The sequence below is a fragment of the Lycorma delicatula genome, chromosome 3 (genome assembly GCF_047948215.1).
Source record: "Lycorma delicatula isolate Av1 chromosome 3, ASM4794821v1, whole genome shotgun sequence".
Taxonomy (NCBI): domain Eukaryota; kingdom Metazoa; phylum Arthropoda; class Insecta; order Hemiptera; family Fulgoridae; genus Lycorma; species Lycorma delicatula.
This window is the reverse complement of record NC_134457.1, coordinates 199,235,686-199,254,111: the sequence shown is the minus strand read 5'-3', so window position 1 is coordinate 199,254,111 and position 18,426 is coordinate 199,235,686. Positions and strand designations below refer to the sequence as shown.

At 29.6% G+C, this 18,426-nt stretch overlaps 1 protein-coding gene across 2 annotated transcripts in view; it reads right to left on the bottom strand.

Moving 5' to 3' along the window:
* Nucleotides 1-406: 406 nt before the first annotated feature.
* tamo (PUB and ZnF_RBZ domain-containing protein tamozhennic) overlaps nt 407-18,426 on the bottom strand; it is a 32,156-nt gene continuing 14,136 nt past the window's right edge. Inside the window, exons 3-7 of one of the 2 annotated variants that reach the window (XM_075361347.1) lie at nt 16,861-17,060; nt 14,062-14,241; nt 12,516-12,640; nt 7,078-8,281; nt 407-536 (exon numbers count right to left, since the gene is read on the bottom strand). In XM_075361347.1, coding sequence (XP_075217462.1) covers nt 7,093-8,281; nt 12,516-12,640; nt 14,062-14,241; nt 16,861-17,060 — 1,694 coding nt within the window. In that variant the 3' untranslated portion in view covers nt 407-536; nt 7,078-7,092. Of the gene's footprint in view, nt 537-2,827; nt 3,084-7,077; nt 8,282-12,515; nt 12,641-14,061; nt 14,242-16,860; nt 17,061-18,426 lie in introns of those variants that run through there. The other variant, XM_075361348.1, reaches the window with a different exon arrangement.

Genomic DNA, 18,426 nt, shown 5'->3' with positions numbered 1-18,426 from the left:
CATTTAAACTGACGGTGGTAATAATTTGAGATGTATAATTAATAATACAAAAAATTGAAAGACTAATTATAGAAAATGAATTTCTGCATCTGATAACACAATGTGAATGAATTTATAATCAGATAAAAATTATATTAATTTTTTTTTAAATTAATTGCTTTATTAAATTTTTTTCACTAAATATTATTGCATTAATAATAATAAATAAATATATAATGTTGGAAAACGATTTAGGGAATGGAAAACATTTTTCTGGATTAGTGTGTTTTATTTTACTACTATATGAAGTGGTTCATTAATTAATAGATACCAATAGAATATAGTAAATACAAAATATGATAATTTAAAAAATAATTATATATAAATTTATGCATATAGTATTAATCTAGCATTAATTAAAAATTCATAAATCATCATAAAATGTAAAAGTGATGCGAACAACACGAACAGTATAGATAATAGCATTATTAATAAAATGCTTTATCTCAGCAATTAGGCAACATTTCAGAAAAAATTCACAAGTAAATGAGATTAACCTGAAACAGTATAGGAAAGAATTTAAATAAGAAAGTAAACTTAAAAAAAAATAATAAATACATAAAAACTTCAAAACTGGATTAATATTTTGAAAAATACCATTAAATTAAATTTTGACTCATTTTAAGTCAACAAAGATTAAAAACAACTGCCAAAAGTACTAACTCTGAATTTAATACAAATTTCAAAATTCAAAGAACTGTATACAGTATTATTGTTTGTTTTACTGATACTTTTTAAAGTTGAAAAATTGTCACGCTTATGAAAAAAATCAATATAAGAAGCATTTATAAAATACTTAGGATATCAAAATACATCACCATATAATATTTTTTTTCAAACCAAACTTATTAATCCACTAATTCTATCTTACTGCAGGACTAAGTACTATCAGAAGATACTTTCTCTATCAAATAAAAATAACAATCATCCATATCAGTTTAAGGTTGATTAAAATTTATGAAAAACAAAATAGAAAATTATAGTAGTTTAAATGTGAGATTATACACTGCATTGAAAACTTGCATAATTTACAAAATGTTTTTCCAAAAAACATTGACTTCAAAAATTATAAATATACATTAATTATTATATAAATTAATATTATATTAATTATAATTAATATAATTAAATAATATTAATTATAATAATTATTAATATACGAGGGTTATTATTTTAAAGGTCAGATCAGTCGCAAAATAAAAACCTGCACAAAAATTGGATGAACCTTTGCGCATATGTGTTGCGCAGCATTTCTAGTATGGCCTTCAATCACACCGCGTCACGTTGTTTAGTTCTGAACACGCAGCTAGCATGTAAACATGTCTACAACAATAGCATATCCCACCAAGTGTGAAGTGCATGCGGTAATTAGATTTCTTCAGGCTGAGGGGTGTAATGCGGCTGAAATTCATCGCCAAATAAGTAATGTGTACAGTGAAACTTCAATGAGTTACAGCAAAGTGAGACAATGGTGCAGGAACTTTAAAGCAGGATATATAGATGTTCATGATGTAGGCAGTCAGGGAAGGAAGCGAGTGTCAACCGATGATCTCATTGAGCGAGTGAATGAGGCAATTCGAGAAGATCACGACCATCACTGCAGCCTCATACTGCGTGACTCTTCAACATCTACGAAGGGCAATTTAGAATAAGTGGAGAGGAATACTGCCATCAGGCATTATCTTTCTCCATGACAATGCTCGGCCGCACACTGCAGCTGTAACAAAGAAGCTCCTGCAGTGTTTTCGTTGGGAAGTGTTTGATCACTGACCATACAGCCCGGACTTGGCTCCATCCGATTTTCACCTCTTTGCTCACATGAAACGCTGGCTAGGAGGACAACATTTTGCCACAGACATCGAGCTGCAGACCAGCGTAGAAACATGGCTGAAAACACAGGCGGCGCCGTTCTATGACGAGGGTAATGGAAAGTTGGTACCACGCTATGACAAATGTCTAAATTGGAGTGGCGACTATATAGAGAAATAGCGTAACTATATAAGTACTTGTTACAAATAAAAAATTTTTTATTTTCACTGTGGTTTTAATTTCGTGACTGATCGGACCTTGAAAACAAAATAACCCTCATACAAATAATTATTAATTATTATTATAATTATACACTGCATTGAAAACTTGCATAATTTATAAAATGTTTTTCCAAAAAAATTGACTTCTAAAAAAATTTATACTTTTGAACATATTTTCTCATTACATAAATAAAACAAATATTAAATTCAATGAAATTTTTATGAAAAAACAAATATTTTTGTATATGATAAAATTATGTACATGAACTGTGTAAAAATTATAATTGGCTGCATTTAGCAAAGGCTGATGCTTTAGGAATTCCTTGGAAAAACCAAATAGTACCACATAATTGCAAAACTAGGTTTGTGTCAATCCTATTATATGCCAGTGGTATTGTATGGAGCAGAATCACAGAAAGAAAATAGAGTAGGTTGTAGGCTTGCGATGGTATGGAAACATAAAAAGAACGAATGGAGAGAGACTAGTGATCAGAATAGAAGAATCTCATGGAAAGGCTTAGAGGATGACCCAAAGTAAGATGAAAGGATGGAACTAAGAATTGTGTGGAAAAGAGAGGATGTAACTGACAGCAGGTGGAAGAGGAAAGATGATGGAAAGACAAACAAAAATAGAGAGATTTAGTGAACAGCCAGACCTGGCGGTAACTGGGGCAGGATCAGGATATGGGACGAATAGAATTGTGAAACAGAGTCATTGAAATAATTTATTATTATTTATATAATTTATTTTTACTTTTTTATTTAACTGGATATATAAATTCAATGTGAAATAACTTTATATTAAGTAATTTCATATAAAGCGACACGACATACTTTTTGACTCAGAAACTGTCAGCATTTTCCTTGCTTGGCCTTTGGGTACATTTATACGCAACAGTAAACTTTTTCTTTTTTACAAAATACAAAGCAAGTAAAATAAATTATTCTTTTGTATTAATATTTCACGTGAAGACAATGGCTATAGTTGAGCTTAATTTTTGTAAATTGCTGTCTCTGAAAGTTTTTATAAAACAATTTGATGTTTACGTAACATTCCATAAAAACAATAAAACAATGGGCTAACTAACAAGACAATGGAGAAAATATATTCATATGAAATGTAAAGGCAAAAATAAAATTTCATCTTTAGCTTATTAACAAAAACTTTATTACATATATATTTAGTGCTCACTATTAAAAATTCATCATTAGCCTAATACTGAAAATTGTGGAGTAATTAATTAATTTTTAAGTTATTCATTCCTTGATTTTGCCAAAAAAAACTCGCACTGTACTCAAAATTTGACTCACAGAACCATGCAGCTGTTTATAAAGAATGAGACAATTGGTGACTGAAAATATCATTATATGCGATGAATCTAGTATATTTGAATATCAAAATCATTACATGCTATAAAATATTAAATGGTCTTGATTTAAAACACATTTTTCCACAATTATGAAGTTTTCTTAAAAACTGAAGCCTAAATTTATCAATTTAAAAAAAAATTATTTAACACGCTTGAAAAAGAACTTATTAAAAATATTATTTCCTAGTAAAGCATAAACAAGATTATTTCACATCATGTTGATGTGATTATTAAATATTAAGTTTACCTGTCTACAAAATTGGAAAAAATAAACATCTCTTAAACACCTGAAAGGAGGTTCTTTAAAATAATTTTATCACATTCTGATAAATAAAATGTTGTGAATTTACCAAATTTCTTTTATATTTATTGGTAGGAAATTACATATATAAAGCTGAAAATAGAAAATACTCATAAACAGTTTACAAAAAATGTAATTAAAATCTAAAATTACATGGACAATCGGATTGATAAACAATTATACAACTTCTCTTAAGGCTACCACAAAATTAACCACATCAAACTTCAGACTTTTTATATAATATAATAGGTTTATAAATAGAAATAAATATGTAAAAGGTCTATAATGTAAGTAGTAAATAATACATTTCATCATCAAAATATAAGATAAAAGAAGTGGAATATAGGCAGGCTGAAAAAGAATGATGAAAAATTAGTCTATACAAATTAAAAGAATAGGCCTAGAAGTTCTATAAAAGATTCGGTAGAAAAATGAGATAAATTAAAAAGAAGCAGAAGAGGGGAGACATCAGGTACAAAAGTGACTACAATGATAATAAACTATGGATAATGAGAAATATTAAAACTGATGGATAAATGCAGAAATTTAAAAAATGCGAAAGTTAATAAAAGGAGAAAATTGAATTCAAATTTAAGAAATTAATAAAAGTGGGAAGCAGTAAAGGAAAGTAAGAAAGTTTTGCAAGACTATTTATTCCTACTATCTGATAGTTCTTTCTTCCCTCTTTAATTTAATTCTATTTACAGCAAAACTGATATATTATGGCAACAGTGATTGTCCTTATTAATGTTGTATTCAAGGGATGAAATGAAAAAAGTTGATGTCAACAAATCAATAACCAAAATTAAACTCCATTTGCTATTCCATACACCAGAGCAAGGTAAACAATGATGAATGAATATGATATTTTTCTACTTCAACCTTCTTTATATCTTTAACAACCTGTTGCCTCAAATTATGTTAAACAATAAAACTGTTATTCAGAATCATGTCCTAATTCTTTGAATTTAGGATACTATTGTAATAATTATAATTCATAAATCAGCATAATTATTATACGTAATTATCTGCAATGAACTACAATGAAGAAAAAACATTAATTTTTCAAAATGTTAAAGATATTATCTACTCCCATGGATACGGAAATGAATTTACAAGAACACTTTAATTATATAACTTACATTATTTACATCTGTGTTTTAGCCTACTTGGTGTTATATAACATGCAAGAGAATTTATTAATTTATAACTTCCTACATTAATTTTAACCACAAATGCAGGTTAGGACTAATAGTTCAGAAATAGTGAATAATATTGCAACAAGAATGTTTTCACTATTTTTTCTGCTACATAAATACCACCAATATTACATGCACATAAACTATAGTTATAATTGTACATAAACCATCCCTCTGCAAATGACACTTACTTGACTGAATAATTAACATTAAATAACAAACATGAAATACAAACAGTAAAAAGATTGCGATTACAAGATGAGTAGTGCTTACTTTCACTGGACAACCTTTTCATTCTTTTTTTTTCCTGTTTAGCCTCCAGTAATTACCATTCAGATAATACTTCAGAGGATGAATAATGATATATATGTATGAAAGTAAATAAAGTGTAGTCTTGTACAGTCTCAGGTCGACCATTCCTGAGATGTGTGGTTAATTGAAACCCAACCACCAAAAAACACTAATATCCATGATCTAGTATTCAAATCCATGTAAAAATAACTGACTTTACTAGGACTTGAACGCTGGAACTCTCGACTTCCAAATCAGCTGATTTGGGAAGACATGTTCACCACTAGACCAACCCAGTGGGTTTTCATTGCCAGTGGGTTTTCATATGCCAACCACACTACTGTTACCAACTGCCAACCTTTAAACAAATTGTACCCACATAGAAGATCATTTTTGTTTAATACTATCTATTCAATAATGTAGAATTTCTAATACAATCTATAATACATTTAATTCAACAATAAAGCAGTGGTTAGAAAGAAAAGTAATGAAAAGTACTATATATTTGTAAGAGTAAGTATTCATAACACAGCTACACTTTAAAAAATAAAAAATAAAGCTAGAGTAACTATAACATAATTTTTAACATAGTTGCCTTACTTTTAATCTGCTTGTTCTATCATTGCACAAGTGTTTTTATGCCAACAGAACAAATTTTTTTGGGATTATCAGAAATTCACACACACAAACACATGTGTACAAGCCATGTTTTTCAGTTCTTGATCTAAGCTGAAACAATTTATGAATTGTCTAAATGCACCAAATGTATGAAGAAAAGATCAATTTTCCTGCAATGATTGGTTTTGAACTTAGTGTTTTTATTTCATAATCTGCTATTTATTTTCTGGCATGTAATAAATGCAATACAAATAGCAAATAGGAGTTTATACCTAAATTTCACTTTCTAGAGTATTTCAGTGTCAACAGCAGAATGTAAATAAGCACTATCAAATACCAAACTCAACATCTTTTGATACTAGTCCTCTGAGTTTTCTTTCAATTGCAGACTAACCTGCCAATAATCAATTCTGTTTACTGTTCTCCTCCTGATTACTCTCCTATCATAGGATTTATAGGTCCCAAAAAAACTGTAAGCTTCAATTTTCCTGCAATAATTGGGTTTGAACTTAAATCTTTTTATTTCATAATCTGTCATTTATTCTCTGGCATGTAATAATGGATGATCATCCAAGCTGATGTTACTTTCGTTACACAACTGTTCACATATTATTTTTACAATGTAAAAGAATGTGAATTTTTTTGGGATGCATCTTACACACAAGCTTTATTAAAGACAAGTTTAGTGTAATTTCATAGGTGTACCATGACTAATTTCATATTATCTGCAACTTAACAATAGTTACTTATCTATTTAATTTAAAACCTTATCTTGTGCATATTTAATGTTGTTTTCCCTTATGGTTGAGGGCAGGTTCTGACTCCATTCATATCATTGATACAAGCATTTTACAATTTTTTAATCCACTTTTAGATGCACCAAACTCTTTTTAGATTATTTTAAGCCACTGATAAGTATTTTGTTGTGTATATAAATGTGTTATGCTGTAATCTTGATGAATTTTGGAATTTAATATATCTTCTGACCATAAATAGAATCATTTATTGGTGCTCTTTTTTGGTGCAAATGGAAAGCAGAATGGATATGATTAATGTTAATTAACACATATTAACTCAATTGACCAGGTAATACCATGAACACATGACTTAGTTGCCAGCCTAACTCCAAATAAAATTGTATTCCAGTAATTTCTTTATTTACCCTTAAAGTTAAAATTCATACTAATTTATATTAACATAGATACAAATCCTATGGAAAAACTACTTACCTATTGATTTGATGATCAGATATAAGTAGGTGAATCTTTTAAACAATTACCACACACTTCACAAGTAGTAACACCTTTCTCATTGACAAGTGTACATTGTGGGCACTGTCTTCCTCCACTAGCAAGAGGACGTGATTCATCACCAACTTTCTTACTTTTTCCACACATTTCACACACTTCTCGACTTACAGAATTATGAAATGTACAAGTAACACATTCCCACTTTTCATCAGTTAATTTTACACGTAACCTTCTGGCATCAACAGACAAAAACTTTGACTGATCTTCTTTTAATAGTTCATTCTTTTTCTGCGGTCTTACTGTTGTCTGTGCATGGTGTTTTGGACTAGTAGGTATATTAGAGCCATTATCATTAGTTGGTACAAGAGGTGACACTTCTCCACCGGTATAAATATCTCTTCTGCTGATGCTACTAGTACTTCTTGTAACAGATTGTGCATCTTCATTTATAATGTTACTTAATTTATTCACAGGCTCATTTGATTTTTTTACTCTTTGATCTGGTACAGTAATCTGATGTAAATCATCTAAACTGAAAGCCTTCAATGCTTCATCTAATTCAATAGGTGTTGCTACATTATTACATTTGACATCCCTTCGATCCCATCTCTCATTTGTTGTAGCATTTACAGGCGGTAGTCCATCATCAGTAATACCACCTCTTTTTCCTTCTAAAGTCTTATAAACAAAATCCCAGTTATCCCAATCTTTATTCTTGTCCTTTCTTGATGAAGATATATCATCCGATATTGTATGATGCCGATTATTATACATATCTGTTGAATATCTATCCACTGAACTATTTTTCCGATATTCTGATTCTATTCTATGATCTGATGAACTCCTTCTGTGTGTACTTACAATAGGATCTGATGGAGGATCAAGTTCAATAAGCTGTGCAGTCGGTACAGAGCAAGTAACAAGAGGTGATGGAGGTACACAACCATTTTTTACTGGATAATAGCCATAATACTGATCATAATAATGAGGATGTGGATGCGGTGGGTGCGGATGTGGTGGGTATGGTTGAATTGGACTAATAACAGTATGGGTATATCGTGGTTGGGGGTAACTATAATTGTAATAACGGTTAGTAGCATAAGGATGAGGGTATGGATATCGTGCCATTGCCCCACAGCTATCTAGATGAGTGAGAGGAGGCTGATACTGTTCCTGACGCAACCTAAAAACACACCAAAAATGAACTACAATAATAATATAGCTAATACTTAAAAATCAGTTCGACAATTAAATAACAAGATTTTACACTAACCTGAAACACAAATACCATCTCAACAAACCATCCAAAAAAATCTTTCATTTGTAATCAGGCAACAGCATAGTCTCACACTAAACATTGAGAAAGGTAGCACCATGTTACGTAGGCAATAGGACTTTACTGTCATGTAAGCACAATGAAACCGAGAGCAATTATCGCATTCTATTTTAATTTCAGGAAAACTGTATCCATGACTGTGCAGTTAATGAGACAAATGAATTGGAATAAGTGTTTATCTTGAGCATTGATATTCTTCAGGTGATCTGTACAGTTTGCAAGTGGTAAGGAACACTTAGATATTAAAGAAGGTTGATTACTAAATTTTATCACATTCCTTATCAGGTAATGAAATAAATGATTGTGCAGTATGTAAAAAACAATTTCCATATAGTTTATAGAAATAAATTTAGAAAATTTTAACTCAATTGTGGGGGAAAATTTAACTGGATTTTCCTATAACTATACATTAAATAGAAGTCAGTAGAATTACCAAATGACAAAGAAATTGTCTTCAAAGATCTAAGGTAAAGAAAATTTTTGTATTTTTCTACAACAAAAGAATCATTTAACATGAATTTTTTCCCAGAGGAATGAACTATTAATGATCAGTTTTTGGTGTTCTGGAATGCTTATGGTTCCAAAACCACCATATGTATTATATATGGCCTGATTGTCACCACCCAGTTGAATTCTTTTTCATGTCACCACCCAGTTGAATTCTTTTTCATAACAATGGAGCAGGTCAACAGGTAAATAAATGGCTGTCCAGAAAGTTTTGACCCAAAAAGGAAATTATGTTCTAATCATCCCTAGTAGTCTTCACATATCTTTACCAGTGGATTTCCTGTTTCCAAAATTTTTATCACTGAAAGAATAACTTGATAATGTTAAAGATATCCAATTCAACATGAAATCTGCTTAAGGCTAATATAAGAGGTCTTGTTCAGTTCATTCCAGTTATTGCCAGGTTTTGCCATGAAATCGATGCAAAAGGGGTGTTGTTTTAAATAAAATGTAGTTTTTACATTTAAAATCTTTAAGGTTAAAATTTAATTTCACAATTTTTTAAATTTTCATTTAACAAATTTTTTAATTATTTAAAATGCATTTAATACTATGATGTCTGTTTCATTATTTAATTTTCACTTTGCTTGAAAAAAAATACTACACTTAATAAATTTATAAGATGATATGAATAATCAAGAAACTTCTTATTCACTAATTAAGTTAAAGATCATTCGAATAAAAAATGCAATTAATCAATTAAAAAAAAAAAACATAAACAGTACATCAGGTAAAGGAGTTACCTCACTGATTTTAGTCCAGCTTGATAAGTCACTCTAAGTTCATGTATAGTCAACATTACAGAATTTTGTACACTAAATATATGAGAGGTGAAATATAAATACAAACATTTTATTTTAATCTACAATGTCCAAAATCATACTCGAACTTTTGATAAGCTATAGCTGTATTTGCATTTTGTAATGAGGGCTCATTGCCACCAAGACCTATCAACAAATTCAGACATGTTTATGGTAATAAAGTTATACTACAGTATGAAAATATGTAAACATAAACTTATTTAAATACAAAAAAATATTCAAGTAGATATTATCAAATCAAAAACTGATGACCGGATATCAGTCATCAGTTTTTTTTTTATTTGATCTCTTGGTAGGAAAACTATTTGAGACTCAAATGAGAATGGGAATCTTGCTGATAGCTTTTATGGAATCTGGGATCATGTCCAATAACAACAGAAGTTTACTGTGAAATGCTGAAGAAGCTCCAGAAGCCAATTAAAAAAAAAAAAAAAAATAGTAAAGAACACTAATTATAAAGAGCGTTGTTCTACTATGTGATAATGCACAGCACTGTTCCACAGATCACATGAAGACTTTACTGTAAGAGTTTATGTGAGAGATTTTTTGTAATTCCTACAATAGACTGCCAAGAGTTTTATCTCTTCATGATGATGCCAGCATTTTGAAACATATAAGGAACTTTTGTGTAGGGTTATAATTGGGTACATACCCTGATAGTCATATTAAAAATGTCTGAAAGTGGATATTGACCATATGGAATAGTAAGGTAAATAGTAAATAAATTTATTTAATTTCAAATCCTTTATTACAATTTTCAACCAATTACAAAACCATTTTGGAACGTGCTTTTTGTATAATCACAATGATTCTTCTTAATATAAAAGTATCTAAAATATATGTCAACTGTTTTGTTTATTTTTTGTTCTGCTTCTTCAGCCATCAACTCTATAAGAAGATTGCCAATTTTAATTTTAAAAGCAGCTGCTCTGAACAACTATATTCAAAGAAGAACTGAACCATTCTCTTAAGTTACAAATCACTATGTTATTCTTCTTCTTACAATTTTCCTTCTGTGGATATTCCCTACATAAATGTAATCCCTAAAATAAACTGTTAGTCCAGGACATGTCTAATATAGGAGCATTTCTTTCACATTAATAAACAAATATCTTTAGACAGATATTTTGAAGTACTTTGCATAATCACAATTATTCTTAATGTGTAAAAGAAGTCATTTACACTTAAAAATTACATAAGTTTGATTTTACCAATATACCTCACAGTCAATTGTAAAAGATTAAGTTATGGCTATTTGAATTCAACATATATCACAGTTCAAAAACTGTTAGAAAAGAAAATATACAGGGATATCCCATTTAAAATACAACCAACCAATCAGCCTTCTATAACATTTGAACTGGCTGCTTAACTCCCCTACGTTTACTAATGGACTTGTCCAACAAGTGAAGCACAAGAATTTTTTTGCCATAAATACCATGATAAACCAGTAGCTAACAAGACATCAGTTCTGAGGTTAGTGGCTAAATTTAGAGACAGGTTCTCTTAATAAAAAGGAACATAAAAGATCAATGACAGTGATGAATGCAGACACAGTTGCTAAAATTAAAGACTGATTAACTGCCTCGCCAAAAAAATCAATTAGACGCTTGTCAGCTAAAATTAATTTATGACAATCAACTGTTCATTGGGTGACAAAAAAATTAAACTTACGACCACATTGAATTCAAACTTCTTGATCCAGACAAAGAAAAAAAGCTAGAATATTGTCATTGGTTTCGTCGATTCGTGCATGAGGATATTGATGTTATGGACTTTTATTTTTTTTCATTGATGAGATGTGATTGAAAAACAATTGCACCCACTGAAGATGGTGTGCGATATCACAAAAAAAATTATTGGTCCTCTTTTCTTCAAGTACACTATTACTGCGAATATCAGAATATTTTACAGCAATTCAATTCAATTCATTGCATTCTTGAAAAAGGAGCATCTATACTGCTGCTTCCAACATGACGGGTGCAACAACATACTATGTACAATAAACTTCTGATTTCACTAACAAATTCTTTGGTGATCACATTATTGGTCATGGCTTCTGACCACCAAGATCTCCAGATTTGACTGCACCAGATTTTTTCTTTGTGGTTACCTCAAAAAATGAGCCTACAGCAACAAACCATGAACACCTGAAGAATCAATATCGAACAGTCTGTTTTAAATATTAACCCACAAACTCTGAAAACAGTTTTAAGAAACACAGTAAAAAGGGTGGAATCATGTATTCATGAAGATAGCAGCCACTTCCAGCATTTACTCCAGAATTTAATTTATTGGAAAGTTTAGAAATAAAATATTTAATTTAATAACTTACTAAAGCCTTTTTTTATTTAAATATACCTACTGACAAATAGATTGCGTTTATATAGAACACCCTGTAATTAGGAGAAAGAAAATTAAACACAACTGTTTAATCATTTCAATTTACTGACAAATAAAACAAATCAAGTACTATATAAATTTGAGCCTTTGTTTTTTTTATCAAAAAATTATTTTAATATCAAACAATCTAAAAATATTCTAATCGCTTAGAATCTACAAAAGAAGAACTTAGAATATAAATTTTTCAACTGAGTTCAAGCCAATTTTCAATGTTGAACAAAACTTTCTTTCACTTATGTAAATTGTACTGAGAATGATGATAACATGTTTATTAATAAAATAATAATAATAATAATAATAAAGATGTTAAGATAGTTACACCTATTACTAACTAAAGAATTTTCCTTTACCTATAATTAAGACAGGTAATAGCTTGTTCAGGACTTCCAGCATGTTGCTCTCTAAACCGCAAGACATCTGACCAACTACAAGTTGGTATTAATTTCAGTACTTCAGCATAAATTGTCCGTATTATCTAGAAAGAATAAGATAAAAAAATTATAAAATAAAAATTCATTAGCAACATTAAATTAATAATTCTTTATTTAAAAATGATATGCCACAAAGAACGAGAATTATAAAACAATTGGACTTTTTCAGTGTCCGGCTGACACCTTAAGACAGTGCTGTAAACTGAATCCTAATTAGCAAAATACACTACTAACAATAACATTTAAATTCACATTTAAAAACAGTAACTTAAACAATTTAGCAGCTTTTCAAATAAATAAAGAGTTTTATTTTGTAAAAGCTGATCGGCAAAGATAGTACTGGTAATGCAATAAAATTAATTAGAATTTGAAGAGTATTTCCTGAAGTACCAGGCTGAAAGCGATTCTAGAACACATTTTGGATATCATAACATTTTAATCTAATGAATGTTCATTAATCATAACAAAAATAAAATTAACTTAATAAAATAAAATTTATTCCAAATCTTCTTTTTTAAATTTATTGAACTTTTTTAATTTAAATGAATGCGATGGGCATTAGCAACCAGAATTTCCAATTCCAACAACAAGCAGAGCATACCTTAATTTCAGAATCTACCATGAATGCTTTAAGAAGTTACTGCTATAAACATACTGTAGCCATTGGCATTTCATCCTTCAATTTTGTGTGACTCCTTGGGACATTTCAGGTGTTGAAACCTAAAAATGTGTTAAAAAAGTCATTTTTTTTTTGTCTTCAGTCATTTGACTGGTTTGATGCAGCTCTCCAAGATTCCCTATCTAGTGCTAGTCGTTTCATTTCAGTATACCCTCTACATCCTACATCCCTAAAAATTTGTTTTACATATTCCAAACGTGCCCTCCCTACACAATTTTTTCCTTCTACCTGTCCTTCCAATATTAAAGCGACTATTCCAGGATGCCTTAGTATGTGGCCTATAAGTCTGTCTCAAAAAAAGTCACAGTTACAAAATAATTTCAATTCCTGCAAGGAAATACTGTTCTCATGACTTTTACCATTCATTAACAAACAGCCTGACCCAAATTTATTCACTTTGATTCATGTAAAGTACTTGAGATACACGAGAAAACAAACAGAATTGCTTTCTTTTGAATAATGATGTTCACTATATAACTAATCTATTAGCACATTAAGGTTTCATTCACATCCAAATCTCATAGGTATTTCATATCCTTGAGATGGTGATATGCAAAAGATTTTTTCGTTCGGTGAAGAACTATTAGAGAAACCACTTCGTCAACAGTCTCTATTCTACTGCATGCAGTGCGTGTCTTGAGTACGGTGAGACCTTGTTCCAGAATAATATCAAGTGTAGATTACAAATGAATATTACAAGAAATATTGCATAAATAAAATTAAATCACAAAAATTAAGCACTAAAACCATAAAAAATTTAACCTATTATCTTTAAAATATGCATACCTGACATTCAACTAATGCAATAAGTGAATCTTGCGAAACAATTGAAACTCTATCAGGATCAACCGGGCCATCTAATACAAGGGAAGACTGGCTAGTTCGTTTATAACCCATAGCTTCCAATATTAATTCAGCTCCAACTAGGCCACTCTGAACATGATGTTTGTAGTAACCACAGTAAGTCTGAAAATTTTACACAAAAGAATATAAAAATTAACATTAAATATTGACTCTAATATTTTATACTCAAACAAAGATAAGTGCATTACAATCAATTCAGTCTTACACAGGACATCCACCGGGTTGATCTAGTGAGGAACGCATCTTCCCAAATCAGCTGATTTGGAAGTTGAGAGTTCCAGCGTTCAAGTCCTAGTAAAGGCAGTTACTTTTATACAGATTTGAATACTACATCGCGGATACCGGTGTTCTTTGATGGTTGGGTTTCAATTAACCACACATCTCAGGAATGGTTGAACTGAGACTGTACAAAGACTACACTTCATTTACACTCATACACATCATCTTCTGAAGTAATACCTGAATGGTAATTCCCGGAGGCTAAACAGAAAAAGAAAGAAAATCTTGCACAGGTGATTAATTCAAGGCTAAATTACAGAAAAAAAAGCTGTAATTTGCAACCTTCTATAAAGCAACAAGAAAAGTTTCATACCAATACCTTGTAGAAACTCATTTTGATAAGATAGAAGATGAAAACTGGGAAGGTTTTTCTGTTTTCTTTAACACTTACTTTGCTTAACTATACTGTCTTTTTTTTTCTTTTTCCTGTTTAGCCTTTGGAAATTATCGTTCAGGTATTACTTCATAAGATGAATAAGGATGATATGTATGAGTGTAAATGAAGTGTAGACTTGTACAATCTCAGTTCGACCATTCCTGAGATGTGTGGTTAATTGAAACCCAACCACTAAAGAACAACCAGTATCCACAATCTAGTATTCAAATTTGTGTAAAAATAACTGACTTTACTAGGACTTGAATGACTCGCGACTTCCAAATCAGCTGATATGGGAGTCATCAGCTGATACGGATAACCCAGTGGTTTAATTATACTATCACAGAACAGGGAAAAATTAGATACAGAAATAAATATTATAAAGAGTATCGCATTAAAAAATGGATATAAAATCTCGCTAATTGATAATATTTATAAAAAACAAAATTTAAAATCTAAAACTTAACAATGTTGAAACCTATAAGTAATTCACACAGTGCTCATAATATCTATATAAAATTCTCTTATACTAATATTATTGAAGATTTAATTAATGTTTATAATGATGAAAAATATAAACCCAACAACCATATAATAAGACATTTAAAAAAGAACCATAATGATAATGATTTTAATAGTTGTTTGTGACATTTATAAAATAATATGTAATGACTGTGATAAAATTTATATCGGGAAAACTAACAGATCATTTAAAGTAAGATTTGCGGAACATTTTAGATATTATATACACAATAAATTGGGGTTTTCTAATGTTGATGACCATTTGATGATGAATAAACATTCTATTACTGACTTACAATAATTAGAAAATAATTGAAGCCACAAAAGAAAATGATAATAATAAAAAATTGGACATTTTAGAAAAATATCATATATATATATATATATATACAGAAATTCAGCTTAAACAATCTGTAGACAGAGTTTGATATGATACTCTTATCAAAGCTGCTATAGATAGCAGCACTTTTGTCAATATTAGGTAAAGTTTATAAAATAATAGTACAGTGCTGTATTTAGTGGCTGGCCACAAACATGTTTAATAAATAAATAAAAAATTGTTTTTTAATTATTTGACAGCATATATTATGCCATATATGTAATAATATTTATATTTAGTGTTTTATTAGCTTTAATTATTATCAACTGATGATGAGGAATTTCCTTGAAAGCGCTTTTGATATATAAAATGAAAAAAGAAAATCAATATATACATAGAGCAAGCACAGGACAGAAAAGGACTGCCTATTTATTATCAATTGACATATGATACTCAACTACATTGATCTTGAGTCAATGCAATTCTGCAGGCAAATCTCAACTGCATCTTTTCCAAAATTATCTTCTTTTTTTCAATAAATAACAAAACTATTTCTGTTTACTGCATTAGTAATCTATTATAGTTTTGCACAACTTTCTTAAAGTTTCTACATTTGTTAATCTACCAATGAAAATACTCCTGCATTTCAATAAACATTTTCTAATTATCTTATCAATAAATAGCTTATGCACAATTCATGTAATGGATACTCTAGATATTTTAGCATTCACACATTATTAAATAAAAAAAAGAAAATGACAGAATGCAAGTGACTCATTTTTTATAGAAGATAAAAACAATTCAAACTCAAAATAAAATTACCAAAGAGTTACTACTCAGGTGAAAAAAATGTAGAAGTTTTTCAACAATATAGAAAAGACTTATCTTAAATTTGTTTCAGCCTGACTAATTTACTGTATTGTTCAGTGACCAATGCAAACAGTACTATATAACTTATGTTGTTTAACTGTATGTTCTTTCTATTAAAACTAATTATTAGAGATAACCATAATCTATCTGAAAAAATATAGTATATTTTTCTTTAAACAGTAATAACAGGTTTCATTACTGAATTTACTAACAAAAACAAGATGTGAATGAAACAAATCTCTTTTGAATTAATATTTTCCTTTTTTCCAGCTTCTGGAGAAATTAAATACTGAATAAAAAGTATTTACTACTTCATATAAAAAATAGAAGAAAAATAAGAACAAGCCAGGAATACCTTTATCTCATGGAACTCCTTGCGCCAAGGTTGTGCAAGTAGATTTTGGGCATAAGCAGCAATAGCCGTCCACGCTTGTGTTGCACGATATGCACTGAAGTCTTCTTTTGATTCTACACTACGATGTAAAACTTCTCTTGTTGCATCCAAACAAAATTTTCTATCATGAGGTGCAATGCAAAGGTATTCTCTAATGTATGCTGAAATATTATTTATAAAAACAGATTAGTATAATTCTTTAGACATAAATAAATAAAAACACCATTTATGAAATGAAAGATTTAAAATGATTGATCTCACAATATTTTACAGGCAATACAATTGAATTATTGTCATATAAAAATTAATAACAATTTTTGTTACAATATTATGTACACACATTACATAAAACGTTGTATAATATTTTAGGTTACAAAGAAAAAGATATAATTCTTCGATTACAGTTAATCTTAATTACAAGTTTTACTTTTTTACACAATGCACACATTTAACATATAATACCATTTCTGGCATTGTATAACACAATAAATAAGCAATCTTAAATTAATCTTCTGTTTTTTTATATTATTATGATATGTGAGAAAATTACACCTGAAAAAAGTTTACACATTAGTAGGCAACATTTAAGATTCTGTAAAAATACCCTCAATTTAAAAAAAGCATAACTGTAGCCATGCCAAAGAAAGGAGGATAAGATAAATGTAATAACTTGTATCATCTGTTTTCCACCTAACCAACTGAAAATGCTTGCTAAGATAGTCTACTGTAGCATAGAACATATAGTGGAAGATGTACCAGATTAAGATCAGTTAAGTTTCAAGAAGAGGATAAAAACAAAGGACGCCATTTTGTCTCTAAAACTAATTTTAAAAATAAGAATAAATCTATATAAGAATAAATCTATATGTCACCAGTAAATCTAAAGTAAGAACTGAATATAGAATGGAATATTTTCATTTGCTATTTTATAAATTTGTATTTTAATTACAGCAAGAGGCTTTTCAAGTTGCACATAGAAGATGAAATTCAGGAAATGAATGACAAATTCCAGAGTAGAGTAACTTTAAAAAAAATTAACATGTTCCGCCTCTGATGATGTTACTTCTGCATTTCTCAACCTTTCAGTATTTGCGACCAATCTTCAATCATAATTTTTATCATGCCCCCTCATACAATAACAATGTTTACAATACTGTATTTTGACGCTAAAGCTACACTATCACACATTACAAACCTTATAAAAAAAAAAGATTACCAAGAATAAGTAAATTTATTGATATTTGGCAGCACTGATCCACTACATTGACAAAACCAGAATCAATTCCTCTCTATTGTTCTCTATCTTACATCCACCATATTGGACATTCTCGCAGTTTCGTGAGAAGTCCCGGTTTGTCCCAATTTTAGTTGAGTTGATCCTTCTATTGCTATTGAATCTATCATGAATGTGTATGTTGTAATTTGCGTGTAAATTGCAATTCACGGTATTAAATATTCATGGCAGTACATTTATACAGAATCATGGATAAATTTTTAAGTGGGCATAAGCGAGCATTAGTCGATAGT